The 19,893-nt window shown below is 42.3% G+C and overlaps 1 protein-coding gene across 1 annotated transcript in view; it reads right to left on the bottom strand.

Moving 5' to 3' along the window:
* Positions 1 to 19,893, bottom strand: part of LOC126484972 (neural-cadherin-like) — a 431,022-nt gene that overhangs the window by 212,857 nt on the left and 198,272 nt on the right. The window contains exon 4 of the mRNA XM_050108576.1: positions 4,750 to 4,914. Within this exon, the coding sequence (XP_049964533.1) occupies positions 4,750 to 4,914 (165 nt within the window). The remainder of the gene's footprint in view (positions 1 to 4,749; positions 4,915 to 19,893) is intronic.

Raw genomic sequence — 19,893 nt, 5'->3', positions numbered from 1 at the left:
TTTATCTATAAGTGCATGTAAAAAAATGTGAACCTCATAATACTTCTAAAATTTTCAGGAATCTATTCATGCTATCTGAATCTGATGTTACCTTTGACATGCCACAGAAGTAATTCCCCAGGGAACTGGTGTCATATGTGCGATCACGGACTGTGTGTGTCAACAGAAGTTATCATATTGTACACACAATGAAATCCTTGGTCTACTGAGTTCAAAGTAAGAAGGGTATTGATTTGGAAAAGCATCATTACTACAATGAATATAGTAAGAAAGTTCTGTTAGAAAGTAAATAATTTACAAGTAAAGAAGACCAGCCACCAAACAGCAAATGTTTTCTCTCTCTTTTGTGTGTGCCTGTCAATGATGCAATGCTTCTGCTGTTTGGTGAACATGTTTATTCATTAGTGATTATTACTATTTATATTTAGTCATTATATATGTGTCATGTAACGTCTCTGTTAACTAGAAATGTTACGTGGTTCATTTCAGGTAGTTTGGACACGATCCTCTTATTACCGAGCAATGAAAAACTGTAATGCTTCTTTCACATTATATAATTTTAATTACTACAAGAAGTTTAACAATTATACTTTTCCAAATGACTGTTGGCAATTTATTTTGGAGATGCATTTTTTATACATTAAAGAAATACTTGAGCTCCAACACCTGTATGAAGATAAAGTATCTGCTGTACTGGTACATAAATTCACATTTACATGCACAATGCAGACTTTTGTTGTAAACATAGAAATATTTTAAAAGACAGAATACAGTGTTAGTAGCTGATAGTATAATGTTTCAAAGTACGCAAAGAAGAATGAGAATTTTACGAAAAGAGTTGATACAGATTAAAACAAGACATGGAAATTATAAATACATTTTGCTTTGTAAGTTATCCTTACTGAAATAGTTTAGAGATTTTCCTTTAAGTAAATTTTGTGAGATATTTATCATTTTTGCACGAACATGTAGCTCGATGTGGCCTTTGGTACATTTTATCGAAAATGTGTACATGTAGCAAATACACTCCTGGAAATTGAAATAAGAACACCGTGAATTCATTGTCCCAGGAAGGGGAAACTTTATTGACACATTCCTGGGGTCAGATACATCACATGATCACACTGACAGAACCACAGGCACATAGACACAGGCAACAGAGTATGCACAATGTCGGCACTAGTACAGTGTATATCCACCTTTCGCAGCAATGCAGGCTGCTATTCTCCCATGGAGACGATCGTAGAGATGCTGGATGTAGTCCTGTGGAACGGCTTGCCATGCCATTTCCACCTGGCGCCTCAGTTGGACCAGCGTTCGTGCTGGACGTGCAGACCGCGTGAGACGACGCTTCATCCAGTCCCAAACATGCTCAATGGGGGACAGACCCGGAGATCTTGCTGGCCAGGGTAGTTGACTTACACCTTCTAGAGCACGTTGGGTGGCACGGGATACATGCGGACGTGCATTGTCCTGTTGGAACAGCAAGTTCCCTTGCCGGTCTAGGAATGGTAGAACGATGGGTTCGATGACGGTTTGGATGTACCGTGCACTATTCAGTGTCCCCTCGACGATCACCAGTGGTGTACGGCCAGTGTAGGAGATCGCTCCCCACACCATGATGCCGGGTGTTGGCCCTGTGTGCCTCGGTCGTATGCAGTCCTGATTGTGGCGCTCACCTGCACGGCGCCAAACACGCATACGACCATCATTGGCACCAAGGCAGAAGCGACTCTCATCGCTGAAGACGACACGTCTCCATTCGTCCCTCCATTCACGCCTGTCGCGACACCACTGGAGGCGGGCTGCACGATGTTGGGGCGTGAGCGGAAGACGGCCTAACGGTGTGCGGGACCGTAGCCCAGCTTCATGGAGACGGTTGCGAATGGTCCTCGCCGATACCCCAGGAGCAACCGTGTCCCTAATTTGCTGGGAAGTGGCGGTGCGGTCCCCTACGGCACTGCGTAGGATCCTACGGTCTTGGCGTGCATCCGTGCGTCGCTGCGGTCCGGTCCCAGGTCGACGGGCACGTGCACCTTCCGCCGACCACTGGCGACAACATCGATGTACTGTGGAGACCTCACGCCCCACGTGTTGAGCAATTCGGCGGTACTTCCACCCGGCCTCCCGCATGCCCACTATACGCCCTCGCTCAAAGTCCGTCAACTGCACATACGGTTCATGTCCACGCTGTCGCGGCATGCTACCAGTGTTAAAGACTGCGATGGAGCTCCGTATGCCACGGCAAACTGGCTGACACTGACGGCGGCGGTGCACAAATGCTGCGCAGCTAGCGCCATTCGACGGTCAACACCGCGGTTCCTGGTGTGTCCTCTGTGCCGTGCGTGTGATCATTGCTTGTACAGCCCTCTCGCAGTGTCCGGAGCAAGTATGGTGGGTCTGACACACCGGTGTCAATGTGTTCTTTTTTCCATTTCCAGGAGTGTATGTTCTATCCAAATGGTTATTCATTGTTTGACTTTTGTCATTCTTTCCAACTTAGGGAAGTTTCAATAATGAGTCCATCACCAAAGCAGTTCTGGTCTTCCTTCTGCCACCTAAATTCCTACTTATACAGTAAGGTGTCATGAAACAACAGGACCATCCTTCATGATGACACCTCCTCCTCCTCCTCCTCCTCCTCCTCCTCCTCCTCCTCCTCCATCACTGAACTACTACACCCCTTTACTTCATATATCAAACTGTCCAGAGCTAGATGCCTGCCATCAAATCATTTACTTTGGCACTGATCTCCTGAGGCCAGTTGTTTCACAAAGCATGATGTTTAGATGGCAGTTGCTTACCATTCTAAAGATATATTCATTTTATTTTATTCTTTACTAATATCGACAGGTATAATTTTTTCATATCTTAAGTACTTATGAACTATACTACTTAACTGACCTCAAAAATTTCATTTCTGCAGGCTGTTATTACTTTTTATTCTATGCAAACATATGGTTTTTTGTGAGAGTTCTGGCATAACCAAATTCTTTCAAAACCTCAGATTTCTTTTCTTTATTTCTTTCCTGAGGACAACTTATGTATTTTTTGCATCTATCTGCTGCATTGCCATTGTTAATTTTACTGCTGAAGTGAGGAGCATGGTGGAAGGAGAAATTACATATAAAAATTAAAGATATTCATATAATAATCATTATGTGGAAGAACTAAATAGAAAAACTGAATGAAACAAAGAATCACCTTCAAGCAATGAATACCAGCAACACTTAACAAGGTTGTCAATCTTGATAAAAGAAACAGAGACAGCTATTAAACAAATTAAAAATAGAAAAGATGCAGGAAGAGAGGGAAAATCTCTAGAACAAGTGAAAGGACTAGATAAAGGAAGAAGGAGTGAATAAATGGAGAAGGTACCAAAACTAAAAAAATATTGCAAATACACAATTATATGTCTGATATCTCATGCAGCTACATTCTGTGAAGGATCATGAAGTATCAAATGCTTGTGATATTCAATCAGAACAGTTTGAATAATAGAGAGTGCTTCAGAAGGCGGAATGAATAAATGAAAGTATAATACGTGAAGAAGATAATAGCTAATACATTACATTAAGATAAATTCCTTGTACTACAAATATTGTAAGAGTTGTCAGAAAAGAGGAAAGAAGGTGAATGTTGAGCTTGCAGCGAAGAATCTGCTCCTAGGACAGAATTTATGAAGATGAATAATTAAAATATGATCTTATTACTTTTATGCTTGTCTACCAACAATGAAATGCAGCTTCAGTTTTTTTCATCCAAAAATCATTGGCAGAAAAATTTGCTTCTGAACTGCTGATTTTCACCTACCTCTTTTATTGCCTAACATCTTTCATCATTGTATGGAACCATCAGCATTCATATAAAATATTAAAGTGTCGCCTATAAGTCTTTTCTCTATTTTTGCATATTGCTATACACTTGATTTTTATTAAATTTTATTTGCTAGTAAATTAAGTATTTGATATCTTTATACAGGGCTGAAATATGACACATCAAATGAAATTGCCTTCAAATGCCTTTTAAAATTGAGAACTGCGAAGCAGATTTTTGTGATTGTCGTTTGGTGCCTACCATTGCAGATGTCCCCAGTGCATGGGTCCATTTTTAATCCTGTTTCAGTTACTTAACATACTTAGTTTGTATTCTATAATGATAATGGTTTATGTATTATAATTAGTTTGATACTTGTCTCAAATGTACTACATATAACATTATATTAAACATTTCTAAACTTGTTCATAATTGACAATTCATTGTTAAACGGCCACAATGCATTGATTTCACTAATGTTCTTTTTGCCATTGAAAATCTGGTGTTTACACTTTTTCTTTTCTGTTGGCTTAAGGATTCCTTATAAAGAGCTCAGCAGGAAACACTTCGTCCCTGGTCTCCCCATTTTCAAAGCAAGAGACTAGCTAGTCATGAGGCAACTGGTCGATCAGTCTCTGCACTGAAATAAGCAGACATGCAACTACATCAGACATCCATTTGTGTTGTGTTGGTCTGCATTAAATTTCTCATTTTAGTGGCCTAACGGAGCATAAAAATATTTGGTATTTGGGGACATCCACTTATGCAATCCACAGTTTGCTACTTCATCATGACATTTGTGGACTACAGTATTCGTTGTTTTGTCTGTTAGGCCTTCATCTCTATAACTAACTGCCTAGTAGCAGTGCTGGGCTGTAAGTATAGTGAACAGGGCTGTAGAGATGGAGACACAGGGGGGACCCCGCTGCTGACCTGCAGTAGCCGGTACGGGTGCGGGCCGGGGAACTCCTCTTGCATGACGGCCGAGTACTGGGTGGTGTTGAACACAGGCGGCAGGTCATTCACATCATTCACGTGGATCACCACCCTCGTCGACTGCTCGTTCAGGCTGTCCGATGCCACCAGCGTCAAGTCATACTACGGGAAACGTTAGCCAACACATGCAAACGGAAAACAAATAAAACAAAACAAACAAAATAGTGCTATTTAATGTAGTGCATCATGGCATGCATGCAGCACGATATTACTCTTCTGGACATGCAGGTCCAAACGGAAGGGTTCCAACAGCAACCCAGAACGCTTACATATGTGGCTAAAAAATAAATAAAGAAATGAATTCATTGAAAGAAAACTTCAAAACAGCAGGGATGGGGGCAACGACACAATGCAAGAATGTGGACATAGCGATGCGCACTGTCACAGCAGGAACTTCTACAGTAATACAAATACTTGTAAGATTTGCGGTATCTTGCCGAGAATTAAACGCAATAGTTGTCACTTTTTCCGTAAGTTGTATAAGACCATACGCCACTCCTTTATCATGATCACACTTATTTCAAGGAATGATTCTGCTATAAGGTGGCAGGTAGTAACATAGAGCGCAATACCCATTAAATCTGTGTGGGTTCATTTTATAACAATATCTGAGTGGTGATAGTTTCAAGTTAAGGGCCATGTAAAAATACATGTAGTTTACTGATTTGAAAAGCGACATAACTGCGTTCATAACACCTTTCCTTAAATGTATCTAACGTCGCTATGAATTACAAAATGTTTATACCCATACTAGGTTAAAAGAAAACGTTCACATTTAACCAGTCGTTTATTTTGTTGCAATATAAGCGCAAAACTGTGCAGCAATACAGATCATGGTGTGGTTTGGGTTGGAATTTCAAATAACAGCAACACAGTAAACAGTGTCACCACTTCACAACGATGAAAAGTTTCCGTTTTATATTAACATTGCTCACCGAATTCACTGTTTCCTCAGCCGTAGAAGCATATCATACGAAAGACCAAGTTTGGTCCTGCAAGGAAAATGAATTTACGTAGTACAAATGGAACCACTAAACAAATAAGAGTAGCAAACATTCAGAGCTTTGTTAAGTGCAAATGTACCATTGTGATGAGCCTCCGTAGAATAAACTTTCAGAGTATATTTTTGTTCCTGAAGTTGATTTTAATTTAGCGTTCAGCGTGCAAAACAACGGATTGTTTTGAGGGCAAACAGCTTGAACTGAAACTGTTCCTTTTGTCGGTACTGTTCGCCGTAGGAAACATGCTTTCCATAACGATGTTATAACACAGACGATTTTGATGAAAATTTTCTGTTTTCCGTATATCCAGTGCTGTGTTTGCTGAGGTACGTTCGGGTATCCTCTCCCTTAAACTTTTTGTATCCTCAGAAGTATAAAAAGGCTGCATTTTATGTGTGTTAAAACGCATAAAAATCACCAGCAAAAGCAGGTGATGACTTTCGATTTCGTCTATATCTAGAGCATTTGTTATTTTGGCATCCTTTTCAGGTGTCATGGCAGCCAGCCTCAAAGTTTTTCGGGTACGTGACAAGAATAAAGACCTGTACAAAATTATTGACATCGTTCCATATGTGTATGTTAAGAGCCATTTAAACAACTAACAGTCTTACTTTGTCAGATATTAAAATACATTTCGCGTAGGTATTGCTTTCATTGTTACGCAGTGACGTGATAATTTCGTTTGTTCACTTGCGTATTCCGTGTTACGGAAGTTAAGCCGAAGTGTGGAATTTTATTAGAGTTTCGAAATGAAACGATAAGTGTCAGTTGTGATCTTCCTGACTGTTGAACAATGGAACAGGAAGAAGATTTCTTTAAGAAGAATGAGTGGTTGGTAGTATAAAAAAAATAAAAAAGAGCTTGCTTACGGCAGTTGTTGCCATATGACATCAACTTCGTTGCGTCCTTATTGCAGCGATTATGAGCGAGAACTGTGCTAAGAATCATTATCGTCTTTTATAAATCTTGCGCTTTGAGACTCAACAGTGCACATGCTCGTCAAACTTTCATGCTTAAGAGCCAATCCCGACACTGTGGGACACCTCGCATCACCTATGTACCGTGTTTATTATTTACTGGTAAACTACATAAATTAATTTTGTTATGAGCCCTCAACAGACTAGCTGTAGCAAGGAAGTGCTAAATTGGCCGCCGGCTCCAAACTACTGATCGCTAATAGCCGACACCATTTGGAACACTCCGTGTCGACTGTTCCCTATTTCACATGGCTGCCACCCTCAGAGACCAAGAAGTTTGCGAGACTGTCATTGCACGCCCTTGAGTTGGCAATACTGAAAGACAAGCAATGAATCATTGCCCCTCTCACGTCCAGTAATCCCGCAGTGGTTGTACTACTTACCCCTCAGTTCCAGAGGCAAGCGGCCAACTTTACTTAGCTCACGACAGAATTGACCAACGTCAATGTATTTTTGCTTGTTACTGAGCGTGAAAACTACAGTCTTAAGAAGCTCTAAAGTTTAATTTACGTTTTTGATTTCGGCTGCTGGTTGCTAGATGCAAATACGGCCGAGAACGGCGGGCCGCAAGAACGCTTGATTCGGGGTGCTTGGGACCCGCCTGGCGGAGTTTGACAGCCACTGGCGTAGCACTATCGATACGATATTGCAGTGCCTCTCTTATTCCAAATTACGATGCAATGTTTCTTTGGAAACGAATCAGCTGTATGATGGAACGGCGACAATAAAAATTTGTGCCGGACCGGGACTCTAACCTAGATTTCTTGCTTATCGCGAGTGGTCACCTTACTCTTAGGCTATCCGAACACGACTCAAGGCCAGATCCAAACTTTCATATTTCGTCAACCATCTGTCTACAGTCTGTACCTGTATATCCATTATGTATATTCTCGTACAGGCGAGACATTTTACGTGAAAGTCCCTTGCCTGGCGTCGGTGAATAAATCCAGTATTGCAGTGCCTGTGTTATGTCAAACTGCGATGCAATGTTCCTCAAAGATCAGGCACCGAGGCGACTACAGTCGTTATCAAATACATGAAACGTATTTGCAATTGCGAATATGGAGACCCATCAGCTGTATAATGGAATGATGAGAGTGAAAATTTGTGCTGGACCAGGACTCGAAGCAGTATTTCCCACTTATTGTGAGCGGTCAACTTACTATTAGGCATCTGAGCAGGAGTCACGGCCAGATACAAACTTCCGTATGTCGTCAAACTTAAATAATGGATGTACGAGTACAGGTTGTAGACACATGGTTGATGACAGAGGTTTGGATCTGGCCGTGAGTCTTGCTGAGATAGCCTAATGGTAAGTCGATCGCTCACAATAAGCAAGAAATCGCTGTGAGTTCTGTCCAGCTCAAATTTTCATTGTCGTCTTTCCATTATACGACTAGTGGTTAATCCAGGTTCACAACTGCAAATACGTTTTATGTACTGGTATAACAGGTCCCTTTCACGAATTCTGTCTGGTTTTCTGTAGCAAATTTATCACATGTGATTACAGTATGTTGGAAAAGTCGAAGAACATCGTGTGTTGTGAGGTCCACCCAAACGAAAGTAGTGCAACTGTGTTCCTGCAACCTGTCACAAAAATTTATCAACGCAAACATCTGTTGCGAGGATCATGACGAAATACTTGTGTCAGTAGTGAAGTGTGTTGACAGTTTAGTGCACTTGAGTCGCTTTATAGGCTTGTTGCGAGTTGTCTCTCATTGTGTGACTGCCTGAATATATATGGATTTATTCAGCCTATAACTTTCCACGATAGTAATCTATAGGAGCTTATTTGAGCGCTGCACATTCCGACTGTAGTGAGACAGCTGCAAAATAGAATTTTTATTGTGCCGCTGCTGTGACATGCGGGATGCGAAGTCCACGTGCGGTATGCAGGAATAAACGAGAAGAGACGAGGCAAGGCAAGAGAAGCGAGAGCGCCGAGTGTTGGACCTGGAGGACGCGCTTGGGCAGGTTGCGGTCATCCTCCTCAGTGATCTGCGTGCGGTAGGTCGGCCGCTCGAACGCTGGCGGGTTGTCGTTCACGTCCTTCACGTGGATCACCACCGTCGTGTAGTTCTCCTTCAGGTTGTCCGACGCCGCCAGCCGCAGCTCGTACTGTTATCAGAGGGCAGGGCATGGTACAGCGCTGAAGCACACACAACTGTCACTGACAAATGGATCACAGGGCTTCAGCAGGTGCTGCACACAGTTGCTGACCTTACCAGCAAAGTCTGAAGCCGAGCTAGTTTCTCAGCAAGATAATTCCCTGTCTCGACATGTATATATTCACAAATTATGCAAAGCACACAGAATACAGCAACTCCTGGAAACAAAAGGGAAGTGCCACAAGAATGAGCATATTGTCAGCACTGCAAAGCTGTAAAAAGCTACCGCTTGTAAAACTAGGTTCGCTGCAATTGGCTCTTGTCATCGATACTTAACATACAATTGAAATTTGAGAGCAGTGTGGCAACTAGTGGCATTGCAGAGTGAAGCAGACGAGGCAGCTGGGAAAACCAATTTAGTTGAGGTGTATAGCTGTGTCACTTACCAGACCAATTGCGATGAAGTCATCTATGAAGGCAGGTCAAAACAAGTGTTTGTCCTTATTTATAGACTCTAAGGCAAAGAAGTGACGTACCGTGAAGGAATAATCCTAATGGGACAGAAATCGGTAGATGTGATGCAAATGTACAATTAAAGAAAAACTGAATTATTTATTCAAGAGAAAGTGCTTCACAAATTGAGCAGGTCAATAATACGTCGGTCTACCTCTGACTCTTATGTAACCTGTTATTCGGCTTGGCATTGATTGACAGAGTCGTTGTCTGTCCTCCTGAGCCAAATTCTATCTGAATGGCACTTTAGATCGTCAAAATCCCGAGCTGTCTGGAGGGCCCTGCCATAACGCTCCAATCGTTCTCAATTCTACGACCCGTTTTGTTGCCCTTCAAGGCAAGCCATCTTAGGCTAACATTTCATCAAGATAACGCTCGCCCGCGCACAGCGAGAGTTTCTACAGCTTGCCTTTGTGTTTGCCAAATCCTATCTTGGCCGGCAAGGCCGCCGGATCTCTCCTCAATTGAGAACATTTGGAGCATTATGGGCAGAGCCCTCGAACCAGCTCTGGATCTTGACGATCTAACGCGTCAATTGGACAGAATTTGGCACGGTACCACTCAGGAGAGGCGAACGTCCAGCAATTCTGTCAATCAAAGCCAGAGGTGGAACAGGCGTTACTGACTTTCTCAATTTGTGAATCTATTTCTGTGAATAAGTCATCCAATATATCCGAAACTGTAATCGTTTGTTGTCTGTGCATGTAGATCACATTTATCGATTTCCATTCCATTCGCATAATTCACCGAGAGGGGTATCGCAGTGATTAGCACATTGGACTCGTATTTGGGAGGACGACGGTTCAAACACGCGTCCAGCCATTTCCATAATTTCCCTAAATCGATCAAGTCAAATGGCTGGATGGTACCTTCGAAATGGCACGGCCATTTCCTCCCTCCCCTAGTCATAGCTTGTTCTCTGTCTCTAATGACCTTGATGTCAATGGGACGTTGAACAATAATCTCTTTCTCGGATAATTCCTTCGGCGTGTGTAATTTTTTTGCCTTGGGATGTGTAATTTAGCAACAATTTGTTAGCACAGTTTCCTCAGTCAAAAAGTTCAAAAGAGAGATGTACTGACCACAGATGACTGAAATTTGCTACTATACGTTAAAAGGAACAGAGCCGTCACCTATTCCGAACTACAATGGACTTTTTCTGGAGGTTCAAATGGCTTTGAGCACTTTGGGACTTTTTTGTGGTCATCAGTCCCCTAGAACTCAGAACTACTTAAACCTAACTAACCTAAGGACATCACACACATCCATGCCCGAGGCAGGATTCGAACCTGCGACCGTAGCAGTCGCGCTGTTCCGGACTGAGCGCCTAGAACCGCTAGACCACCGCGGCCGGCTTTTTCTGGAGGAATCTGACGTGTGAGAATAGCGAGTACTGTAACCAGAAGGGTTCACGAAAGTTGTAAGTGCACAGGGCGACAAGCCACGTACGTACATACCGTTCACCTCTCGTCCCAGAAGTTTAGCAACGAGAGGAATACATATTAACGTTCTGTTGCAATCAACGATTTCAGCAGAGAGAGAGAGAGAGAGGGGGGGGGGGGGGGGCGAGTTCGGACTGGACAAAAAGGGGACAGGAAGTCAGTTGTGTATTTTCCGAACAAACCAAGCCAGCGTCCATCTTAAGCGATTTAAGAAAACCACAGGAAACATAAATTTCCATGGTCGTACAGGGATCTGAACGCGAACTCTTCTGAATGCGACTTAAGTGCCTTAACCAGAACACCACTTCACTTGATCGTTTGCAGTAAGCAACCCAAATGGTATGAGGGCTGCCTATCAACGAAGAACCGTTCTCCCCACGTGTAAGTCTCGTTGTAGCTGGCAAAGTGACAGCAGAAGTGATCCGGTTTGGCGAAAAGGTAAAACCCACTATCACCAATAAAATAATATTCTTGAAAAGGCTATCTCTGGACGATTCAGTTCCCATTGGAAGGGAGGTATAAATTTAGGTAGATGCACAGAGCTTCGTGTCGTTCTAGGTGAAACGGAGGCTGTGCCACTCTATGGAGGTGTTATCTTTGATTCTTATGTATGCCCAGGTGTCAGTGGAAATTGTGTGGTTTCCACTCTGTAAGATGAACGCACAGGGTTTGTCTCGTGGATGAATATCTTGAACACACAGCAGTACAACGAATTGAGAAGGGTCAGATTGATTTCCAGATGGAACTCCATAGAGCATGTTTAGCTTGCTGTCGGAAGGCATATTCCCATTTGCAACCGTGCTCCCCTATGCTTACAATGGATACGGCTTTGCAAGAACAGTGGCATCTGTTTTCAATGGAGATGAGAGACGCTATACCTATCAGCGTCACAGATCGCTGTATTGCTGCTTGGTATATTCCTACTTTGAATAGACGTTATTTGTTTTATATGGAACTGACGTATATACTTCGCGTGCTTCAAAAATCCATTAAAATGTAATATTATTCTTTTTTAGGAACTATATTTTGTGTTTTTTATGTAGTTTCGTTTGTTATACACTAAGTTCCTCCGTGTTGAGCGTAATTTTTTGAGTTATTATTATTTCTGTGCTGTTCTCGGCGCATGGAAACTTAATACACGAGTGAAAAACGACACCCGTGTCCAATCGCCCTACGGTACCGCCTCTAGTGGCACGGTGTAGCGGACTCACAGCATGTTAGGAGAATAATGCGTCAGGCACGTGCAATAATCCACAAATTCCATTCCGTAGCTGCTGGGCTTTTCGATAACCCACAGCTTACAAGCAACACCACCTCGAATCGTGGCAAATTTAAAAACTTATAGAATGAGATATATGGTATATTTTTATGGCACTTATCAGCGTGTTGTCTTCCCTGAAGCAAAATTTTCTAAAGTTCAAATTTCATAAGTTAATTGAGCAATACTTCATAGTGGTGCTTCACCCAGGAAATGGAAACTGTGTATCCCATAAGTAATAGTCAGTCTGTACGATAAATAACAGGTGGTTATAATTAAACTTCCCTTATTTAACACGTTATAACATGAAAACTAACTACCGTACGAATACCAAACTTGGTAGCACCAATGGCAAGGACATGGGGAAGAGAAATAATGCAGAATCAGTTCAATTGAGTCACTTTTAACGAGCTGCTACGATACATCATAGCAGTCCATAACGGTACTATTACTGCTACAAAAGGGACTCAATATGGCGCCCATCAGTATCAACAAGAGTCTGAAAGCGCAGGATTGCATTCTGCACAGCAGAACGAAGCATGTCCATAGGCATGCTGGCTACGCTTCAGATGCACAAGTGTGAATGTTCCCCTGGGAAACCCCGTCCTTCAGGTAGCCTAACAAACAGAAATCACAGGGGGTGAGATCAGGGAATCGTGACGGCCAAGCTTTTGGAACCGATCGACTCATAATTGGATCGTTTCCAAATGTGTTTCGGAGAAGCAGGTGGACTTCAAGAGCGATGTGCGGTGGACCCCATCTTGCGTGAAAACTGTTGAGTTCAATGCGTCTCTCTCCTGTAGAGCGCATATGACATGCTGGCGAAGCATATCGCAGTAACGCTGGCGAGTCATACTGCACGTCTTTGGTCCTTGAGCGCCCACCTGTTCAAAAAAGAATGGGCCAATGATGAACGTAGCCGTGAGGCCACACCATACGGAGGAACTTCATGTACAGTGACTGGAGATGAAGATCCCCACACTCGACGATTCTATGTGTTCACCTCATCCGTCAGAGAAAAATGAGCTCCCCCATAGGATGGTCAAAGGCCCGCCGTCGTCAACTTCAGTCTTTGCGAGAAAGTGTAGAGCGAAGTCAGCACGTCGCTGCGCGTCCTGTGATGCAAGCTACTGTACGATTTTGATCTCATACGGATATCATCTTAGAACGGTCCGAAGAATTTTCAGTAAAGTGGACCACTGGATGTTCAACTGTCCTGACACAGCACACGCACTGCCTGACGGTCGGAAATTGCGTGCAGCGCTGTCTATCATAACAACAGCGATTTCATCAACCGCCTGCCGTGCAACCGGTAGTCAGCCTTGTCCCGGAGTGACGCCCAGTTCTCTCGTTGATTCAAACATCTTCATCATGCTCCGCACAGCAGATGGAGAAAGGGGACCCTTCTGTTATCCTTTCAGCCAACGATGTTCTCCAAGTGCAGCTGCAGCATTACTGTTGTTTTAATAATAGAGCTTCACCAATAATGTCCTGATCCTTTTGTCCAAGCTCATGCTGAGACGTCAACAAATGCACTGCGACTGGTCAGGTGTGTGAGACTAGAAATCACGATGACTGGTAATGGCACCTGGTGGCCAAAGTTGGAACTGGACGGTGACGCTATGACGCATGAAAATCATGCACCTCATACTCTTGACCATTAATGCTGCCAAGTTTGGCACTCGCACTGTAATTCGTTTCCGTATTAATTCCGTATTAATTCTAAGCACCCAGTAAATCTACAACAGGCATAAATGCAAATGTGTAACGTAGTATGGCTCCCAATCCAAGTAGTAGTGAAATGGCTCTGAGATCTATGGGACTTGACACCTGAGGTCATCAGTCCCCTAGAACTCAGAACTACTTAAAGTTAACTAACCTAAGGACAACACACACATCCATGCCCGAGGCAGGATTCGAAACTGCGACCGTAGCGGCCGCGCGGTTCCAGACTGAAGAGCCTAGAACCGCTCGGCCACACCGGCCGACAGTAGTGAAATAATAATAATAATAGTAATAAACAGATACTGTAGTGGCAGTATCTTAGTGGTTAAAGCGTTGGACGTACTCGGGAGCGGGGCGCAGATTGAAATCGTTGTGTGACCGTCCTGATCCACGTTACCCTTGGCTTCTCTTTATTGTTTCTGTCGAATGTACCGACAATGCCCTTGAAAAGTGCATGGCTCACTTTGTCCCCACTTTTGTCCATTTCAAGCTATTAGTCCATCTCTTATCAGCCCGTCGTCGACGTGACGATGAACGCCAACTAACTTCCATAAGGAAGCCTCTCGCATAATATAGGTACAATGGAGGCTCGATTATCCGGGCCTCAGCTATAAGGATCCGCGATTAGCCCGACCGTCAACCGCGAGTAAATATTTTTAGTACCTATTCCACGGGTGCACGATGCTTCTACCCGCCTGCGCTTAGTGCCATTTCTGCTCCGCGCATTTCGTTAGCGTTTGGGTTAGACAGCTGCCAAATGATGTGCCACTGCGCCGTGTTGTGTGTATGCTAAAAATGTCAAAGCGCAGGAGAGTGACGTTATTGCGTTCAGAAAAATAAACGTTACTGATTCATTAAAAAAAGGAGAAACTGGACGTAAGCTAGCCAATAAGTTTAGTGTGGCTACTTCTATAATAAGCGATATTAAGAGGAACACCGATTCAGTTGTGAAGTACACGTACCAACTTGATAATGAAGACGGGAGTAGACATCGAAAAGTGATGGAGAAACTGAAAAAAGAACTTTTGGATGAAGCTTTGTATTGTTGGATTTTAGAAAAACTATCAACTGACAACCGATATCTGGTCCTTTGCTCTGTGAAAAGGCAATGAAGTTAAAAAAAAAAAAAAGGTGGCGATGAAACGTCCGTGGCATGTAACGGATGATTATAGAGATTTAAATCTAGTCATGTAATTCGTGAATTGGAAATACAAGGTGAAAAAATGTCGGCTGATGTAGATGGAGCGAATTCTTTTAAAGATGCTATTAAAAAAGAACTGGGCGAAAATGACGATGACTTGGACGTTGTCTACAACGCTGATGAAACCAGGTTAAATGGATATCATTATCGTCAAAATCTTTAACTTTACGGCGAGAGTGTTTAGCTCCATGATATAAAACTGGTAAAGAGCGAGTAACAACTTTAGTTTGTGCAAACGCTAGTTAGTTTTTGTTGTTTTGAATAAACGCCTTACTTTAACTATTAAATGACCCCTAGAAAAACAACCAAATGATGACGCACCTACATGACAATCATACGTGGGCGACGTCGGTTATCCTTGTAGAGTCAACTGTTCAAAAATCGTTTTTGTTTCAAACATTTAGTTAACCAGATCTTCGATTATCCCAATGACTTATGGCAACATTTGGTCCGGTTAATCGGGTCTCCAATCTAAAATGCCTTCGCCGGGATGTGATAAGGTAACTGTGTTCTATAGCTGTATTATATCTGCCTCCCAACATGCCCCCCCCCCCCCCCCCCCCCGCAGTGCATACAAAATGTAACAGCGACTCATATTTGACAGAAACTGTGAAACAAAAAGGCCTTGTAGTTCATGGACGTTCAAAAATATTTTTTCGATTCTTCGATTCGTTAACAAATACCAATTTTTTGGCTGTCTAGCAAAGCGATTAAGTAGAAACATCACTGTAACATGATACGTCAGCAGAGATGGTCTGAGCATGGCAGTCAGCTTAGAACTATAGACTGGATGTGACAAAAAAAAAAACCGCGTAGTGTATAGACTTAAACCAGTAGGTTTTGCTCTCGTGTTTCTTTACCTGTTATGACCATGGAGAAAGCGGATGGAAGCGTGTGTTAATAAAGGTATAATGTGGCATCCAATTCGAGAACGCAGTTTTTCAAACGCTATAAAAGTCTCGCCACTGCAGTTATTTTTATGACACCTCAACAAGACCAGCGCTGATGTCCAGCAGGTTTTTTCCTCTTCACTAATGAAAGACATCATAGCCTTAGAATTTATGAGCTTCTGAGTATAAAGGTGTTTTAGCGCGGGCGGTAAAGCTGCCGAAACGTTGTGGAAGTTTCGCAGAGTTATACGAGCTCACCATCGAACTGAATTGGAGCCTCGTTTAGAAACAGCCGCGGGCAGCACAATACCAGAGGTGTGTGTGTGTGTGTGTGTGTGTGTGTGTGTGTATGTATGGTTTGTCCAATAACAGCAAACAGGTATGTCAACAACGCTTGTAAGCTAGCAGGTAATTTTGTGCGAAAGCGTCAATGTAGCCGTCAGTTTGGTTCACTCATCCATTCCCGTGAATATCTTGTTTCATATAAGTAAGCTGTATGAACATTAATACTAGCCCGAAATTACAGGCTACCGCTAGCAAATGAATGTGGAATTAACCAGATTTCAGGATTTCCGTTAAATGCAGAGAAGTAGTGTCTTTTTCTTTGCAGCTTCTCTTCTTCGGAACCTCATTTGTAAAACCATAGGTATTGTATTATTTAATTGCGACTTTATTCGTAGAATAAAATCCATAATATTTGTAAATGGAATCGTTGATTGCAGCGAAAGCAGATTCCTCGAGAGTAATACATGTTTCTTCGCTTTGTCATTATTTTGTTCTAAGCGTTTTTAGTGATTCGGAAGAAAATTCTACACATTGTCCCTTCAACATTAAACTGAAATGGTTAATTCCTCATTTGCCCATAAACCGGTTCCGATCTTACTGTTGCCCTACAGGAAGAGATGATGATGGAATAGTCAGGACAAAAAAATGTATGATGAAAAAATTCCCATCGGAATGTTTGATTTGTGTTGGCTGTGGGGCAGCATGGTTTAATCGCCTGTCATATCAAAGGACAAACGTTCATTATCATGTCATTGAACATGAATGGAAATACTAAAGGAACTTAATATATCTGAAACAAATTACTTTCTCGCACTTTTGCAGTCCCACACTGAGTAAGATCGTCGTATTATCTGCTAGACATGTTGTTGTTGTGGTCTTCAGTCCTGAGACTGGTTTGATGCAGCTCTCCATGCTAATCTATCCTGTGCAAGATCCTTCATCTCCCAGTACCTACTGTAACCTACATCCTTCTGAATCTGCTTAGTGTATTCATCTCTTGGTCTCCCTCTACGATTTTTACCCTCCACACTGCCCTCCAATGCTAAATTTGTGATCCCTTGATGCCTCAGGACATGTCCTACCAACCGATCCCTTCTTCTAGTCAAGTTGTACCACAAACTTCTCTTCTCCCCAATCCTATTCAATACCTCCTCATTAGTTACGTGATCTACCCACCTAATCTTCAACATTCTTCTGTAGCACCACATTTCAAAAGCTTCTATTCTCTTCTTGTCCAAACTATTTATTGTCCTTGTTTCACTTCCATACATGGCTACACTCCAAACAAATACTTTCAGAAACGACTTCCTGACACTGAAATCTATACTCGATGTTAACAAATTTCTCTTCTTCAGAAACGCCCTCCTTGCCATTGCCAGTCTACATTTTATATCCTCTCTACTTCGACCATCATCAGTTATTTTGCTCCCCAAATAGCAAAACTCCTTTACTACTTTAAGTGTCTCATTTCCTAATCTAATTCCTTCAGCATCACCCGACTTAATTCGACTACATTCCATTATCCTCGTTTTGCTTTTGTTGATGCTGCTAGACATACTACTCGTTATATATCAAGTCTACTGATTGTGTTCCCGTGGTTAAGTATTCTCTCTTTTTCATGTTCAACTTCAGTCCTCATTAGCTGTATTCTGTTAATTTCAGAACTATAAAGGAGATATCTTCATCGGTCCCAGCCACCAGCTGGTCATCTGCGAATGAAAGCTTGTACACACAGTGGTCTTCTAACTGAAGTCCCATTTTACTGCCTTTATTTTTGCAAGTCTGTAAGGTGATTTTTAGAAAAGCTGGAGGTAGAAAAACAGCCTTGTTCCAATCGATTACGTGTTTTAAGCGATTTAGAGAAGACAGATCCTACCCTTAATCTTCCGTGCATATCTTCATATGTACGTATAATGGGTATTATGATATGCAATGCATATTCCGGATAAAAACTAATCAGATCGGTATGTGTTCTTTATTTACATTCATTTAAGCCTAAATAGCTAAATGTTCATCGTTGATCATCCAGTACTGCACTAAACAGTATATCAACAGTGATTAACGTTTTCTATAATCTCTGGCAAATATTTTTAGTAGCTGCATAATCAATAACATCTCAACAGCACAAGTTTCTTTTCATAAATTCATGTCTAACAACCAATGCTAGTTTTAAAAGAAAAATATTTTTTGTAGTACAATAAATAGGCCTAGTACAACTAATCCACATTGCTCTCCTGGGTCAGATCCAAGCAGAGGTGGTCTGTCTTTGTCTTCCTCCGATTCATTACGAAATATCCACTGTATATGCACCATGTTGGTGTCTGTTGATTGATTTTGCGCGCTGTGTGTAGTGTCATTGTAAATCTTGAATGAAAGGACCAAAGGGAGACACAGATCATCAGTGCTGACCAATAGCCAATCGTCTTATTGTCATCATCTGACAGATGAATCTCTATCAACAATGTCAATTCGCTCAATTGATAACACACACACACACACCGGACTGAAGACGGTTTGACCCAGGGAGCTCGTGAAAAGTCTGGTGTACACCAGTAGACGAAAATTTCCTTAACCACCAAGATTTGAATAGTCTTAACTTCTGAGTGAGTGTCGCTGCACTAGAGGACGACTTGTTTACAAAGACAGATAAAGCAATACAGTGGTTACAAATATAGTAACTGGAGGAAGAAATATTGTCGTTCCTTTGAGGATAGCATGATACTACAAAGGGAAACTGCTAATGCAGTTATCTTCAGAACACTGCTCGCAATGTTCTTGCTCTAAAATCATTCCCACTCTCTCAGTCTTCTATGGCGGTACTCGAAAATACGATTCAACAGCCTCACCACGGCGTGACGAGATCGACCAGTCCTTTTCCTGCTCTGTCTACCCTTCATTGTTTAGGAAACGCCACGATAAACAGTTTTAACGCTGCCTTGGTAACTCCAGTGCCCCGTCGGGAGCAAAGTATTATTTCATTATGGAGCTGTCAATAAAAAGTGGCAGGAGCGGTGACTTTTGTTTCGGAGCAGCGGAAATGCAATTAATTCGAGTTTAGCCAACAAAAAACTGCGCTGGTTATGCGACTGAAAAAACAAATGCAGAATCGCCTCGCTGGCGGAGAAAAAGTGACACCGTATTTCAACAGTCCTATCAGAAATTTTAGTCTTTGTGGACACAGCGTGACTGCTGCTTTTACGTTACAGCAGCTTAATAATAACACTCCGTCTTCAGTTATTACAACTTATTTTTGTTTCGATTTGTGACAAATTTCAAAGACGTAACTTCAATATCAAGAACTGCACGTTGCTTTTCATCCTATGTCTATAATTTACATGTGATAGTTACCCATTCAAGAAAACTGCTATTTTACGCTCTCTCTCTCTCTCTCTCTCTCTCTCTCTCTCTCTCTCTCTCTCTCTCTCTCTCTCTCTCTCTCCCCCCCCCTCTCTCTCTCTCTCACACACACCACACACACATTTTGATATTTCTGTCCTTAGTAGCCATCATATCTAGTTACCAGAGTATTTCTTCAGATTAGTAGAGGTTGGAGCATTATGTATACGACACAATCAGTAGTGTGAGGTCCAGTAGCGGATGGAGCCTTTCTCGTGGGAAAAGGCGCCAGAATTGTAGTCTATCAATGTGAGTGGCTGATACGTTCGGAGGCTGCACGCCGAA

This window comes from Schistocerca serialis, chromosome 6 (genome assembly GCF_023864345.2).
Source record: "Schistocerca serialis cubense isolate TAMUIC-IGC-003099 chromosome 6, iqSchSeri2.2, whole genome shotgun sequence".
In the NCBI taxonomy this organism is placed as follows: Eukaryota; Metazoa; Arthropoda; class Insecta; order Orthoptera; family Acrididae; genus Schistocerca; species Schistocerca serialis.
The sequence above is the reverse complement of the archived record's forward strand: the minus strand, read 5'-3'. Positions and strand labels throughout refer to the sequence as shown.